This window comes from Lichenostomus cassidix, chromosome 4 (assembly GCF_008360975.1).
Source record: "Lichenostomus cassidix isolate B80296 chromosome 4, HeHo_3.0, whole genome shotgun sequence".
Lineage (NCBI taxonomy): Eukaryota > Metazoa > Chordata > Aves > Passeriformes > Meliphagidae > Lichenostomus > Lichenostomus cassidix.
The window spans coordinates 56,622,460-56,625,643 of NC_139484.1; the positions used below are offsets into that span (position 1 = coordinate 56,622,460).

Sequence of the window (3,184 nt, forward strand, 5' to 3'; positions counted from 1 at the left end):
ACAAAAAGTTCGAAAGGTAACTTTGAAATGCTTTGTGGAATTCTTTTCATTATCATGATCAAATTCTGCACAATGATAGTGCAACTTGTTGAGGGCGTTGCAGGATACATCCCTCAATAGCTGGTAAAAGACATTTTAGAGAAGCTCATGATCTGATAAAGATCTTATCATTGTTCATGAGGAGGGAAGGACTTGGCTAAAGCAACACCTAAATTACACAAGCACACCTTGTCACCCCCATAGCCGGGCGCTTTTTTTGTGCTTAAGAATGAGAACTGGCACTTTTCCAGGGAGGTGTGTCAGAGGTAAGTGAACATGGCACTGCAGTATCCTATTGTGTTGTAACAGTCTTCCTGGACACCCGAAGGTGTGTCCCTGCCTTTATAAACACCGAGCTGCTCTTCCAGCGAGCTCCGACTCTTTTGAAACAGGGGAATTGCATCTGGAGCTGCATTTGGGAATCTCTGAGTCCTGTGCAAGGTATGTATTTTAGTTATCTTACTTTTGCACTGTTCCACTTGCAACAGAAGGTTGCTGTCAAATCTTTATTCATTTTAATGTTATTATTTGCTGTGTTTACAACAGAACTGTAAATCCCATATGAGATTCCCTACAGAAGGGTTTATGGAGTGAAAATCTGTGTATAGTATAAGGCATGAAGCAAGTCAAGCAAGAACTAAACAGGGCCTGCTCACATATGCTCCTGCCTATGTATTCTACATTCTAAATTTATGTAACTAAAGATAATTGCAGATAACTGAATGTTCAAATAGATTCCTTACCGGCGTGGCTGCACATGAATTTCTGCTTTCTAACCCAAAAACCTGGATACAGAAATGACTGTGATGGAAACGTCTAAAAAAATGCATTTAGGGATTTAATTATCAAAATGCCAGATTTAAACCCTGCTCTGATCCTGAAAACTGCTTTATAAAGACCAACACCCACAGAAATAATCACGCTCTGTGCAGATGCAGAGATCAGCTTGATAATAATTTGCTAGCTAGCTACATTTCAAAACTGAAGTTACACATCTATCCCTGGAATTCTTTTGCTTTAAACACAGTCCAGTACACTGCAGGTTATCTACAAAAGCAAAAAGGTAGTTTTGTTTGCTTAGCAGTCAAGGTGCAAAAGAATGCATCAATATTTACTTTTTGATGTCTGGAGAGTCGACCATAACTTTTTTTTCCGAGGAAATCTGACATACTGGCATAACCAGTGAATTACAATGATTTTCAGGACGCCTACAAAATAGTTTTCTTCAAATTGAACCGAGTGGTTTCCTTTCTCTTTGGTGTATTTTTGAAGAATAGCCAGAGGTTGGAGTAAAAAATGCTTATGAATCATTTTACAAAATAAGAGATTGCGGGAACAACTGCTTTATTGTTATAACTTAAGATACCCATCTGAGATTGACAAATCCCAGGTTCAAAGTCCTTCTCCAACAGCAATAGAGATTTTAATTAAGGTACTTCAGTCACTGGGCAGCAGGATGTCCTGGCAGTGATTCTTCTGTTCCCCATTGCATAGATAACAAAGTAACTGAAAGATATTCTACAGCCCCTTACAAGGATAATTCATAGTGGTTCTAGAAACCAGGTATTATTTACACAAAGGACAGATAATTTTGCTGATAACCTCACTTTTACAGGTATCAAAGAGCAGTGCGACGCCATGTCTGAAAAACTTCAACTGTCAAGTGCAATCCAGCATTAAGTGAAAATGTTTTTATCTTTTTGTTTGTTTGTTTGTTGTTTTGAAGGCAGATAACAAGCAGAACAGAGACCATGAGGATCAAAAGCTTTGGACTCCTTTGTATGTTGCTGCTGGTCTCCCAGATGCTACTAGCTAACTGTGAAAGACAGACGGAAAGAAAAAAGGGAAGACAAGGCATAGAACATGGTGGGAAAAAACAAAAGGAATCTAACCAAGGAAACGAGAAAGGGCAGAAGTCAAAAGGAGGAAAATCATCTCCTAAAGGCAAGTTTGAAACCGAAGAAAATGCAGAGTGCACCTGGTCAGTGATGGACACGGATGCTGTCACTGTGCATGTACAGTGCAAGCACGGTGACAGTGAGTTCTGGTGTGAATTCTCTGGAGACCCCTCTAGCTGTGCACAGTATGCAGCAAACCAGAGATCCTACTGGAAACAAGTTTCCCGATCCCTAAAAAAGCAGAAGCAGATCTGTCAAGACCCCAAAAGTGTACTAAAATCTAAATTATGTAGGAAAGGCCCACAAAGTGCTCACCTCAGGCTGACTCGCTCAAGCCTGCTAACAGCAGTGGGTCCTGCCAAAGACAACACAATACATCACACAAAAGAAGTTCAGACTCCAGCAGATGCCTCTGTGACTGAAAACAGGCTAGAACACAGTCCTCAAGACTGTGTCGAAGACGTAGATTACATTGACCAGAAAAAGGTGGCTGAGGAATACTGTCCAGAAAGCTTGCTTTCTTTCTGCAACTTTTTTATCACAATGGTCCAAGACAAACGATGCTGAGGAGGTGTTTCTAAAGCTCTGAAGCATGAAAGCCTGGTCTCATCTAAGTTACTGCAAGCCATTGCAGATTTTATTCTTATGTTATATAGTGTATATAAGCAAGAAGGAATATATTTTTCTGATTTTGTATATACACAACAGACTACACTTAACACAGCTGAAGATGTTATATCGATGTTATGTGCCCACAGATTGCTACCCAAGGGATGTGTTACCAGTGGATGTTACATACTCTGTGCAGAAGTGTATCACTAATCTCCTGGCCCTCTTTGAGCTGTGCTAGCCAAAGTGATGAACTCAGTGCCATGCACTTCTTGGTTATGTACAATGACCTAAAAATTATTGCTTTTGACCTAAAAATTATTAAGAAAAATAAACTTCAAAGTACATTAAAAATATTCCCTCTCTCTTTCTGTGTTTTATCTGTAAGTGCTGAGCCTTTGTCAAAGAATGATCTTGCAGAGTATCTAGGTGAAATGTTGTTTATAAAGCAGTTTTAAAAATACTTCTGCAGCTTTGCAGACTTCAGCTTTTGACAGCGAGCTACATTATCATTAGATTGCCATCATTGTAGTAATGAAGGGCAACAAGATTTTCCAATTTTTCAATAAGTGTGCAAATATTCAGTTTTTTGATCTCACCAAAGGATGTCAGAACACTTTGAAAACATCAGTTCCCTC

At 39.4% G+C, this 3,184-nt stretch overlaps 1 protein-coding gene across 2 annotated transcripts; it reads left to right on the forward strand.

Moving 5' to 3' along the window:
• The first annotated feature begins 371 nt into the window (after positions 1 to 371).
• FGFBP1 (fibroblast growth factor binding protein 1) lies at positions 372 to 2,902 on the forward strand. Of its 2 annotated transcripts, none has more exons than XM_085059307.1 (2): positions 372 to 480; positions 1,766 to 2,902. In XM_085059307.1, exon 2 carries the CDS (start codon positions 1,791 to 1,793, stop codon positions 2,502 to 2,504), a length of 714 nt encoding a protein of 237 aa, XP_084915433.1. In that variant the 5' UTR covers positions 372 to 480; positions 1,766 to 1,790; the 3' UTR covers positions 2,505 to 2,902. The 2 variants fall into 2 exon arrangements, with proteins under 2 accessions (XP_084915433.1, XP_084915435.1); XM_085059309.1 differs by having other exon boundaries at positions 419 to 480; positions 1,770 to 2,902.
• The last annotated feature ends 282 nt before the right edge of the window (positions 2,903 to 3,184 follow it).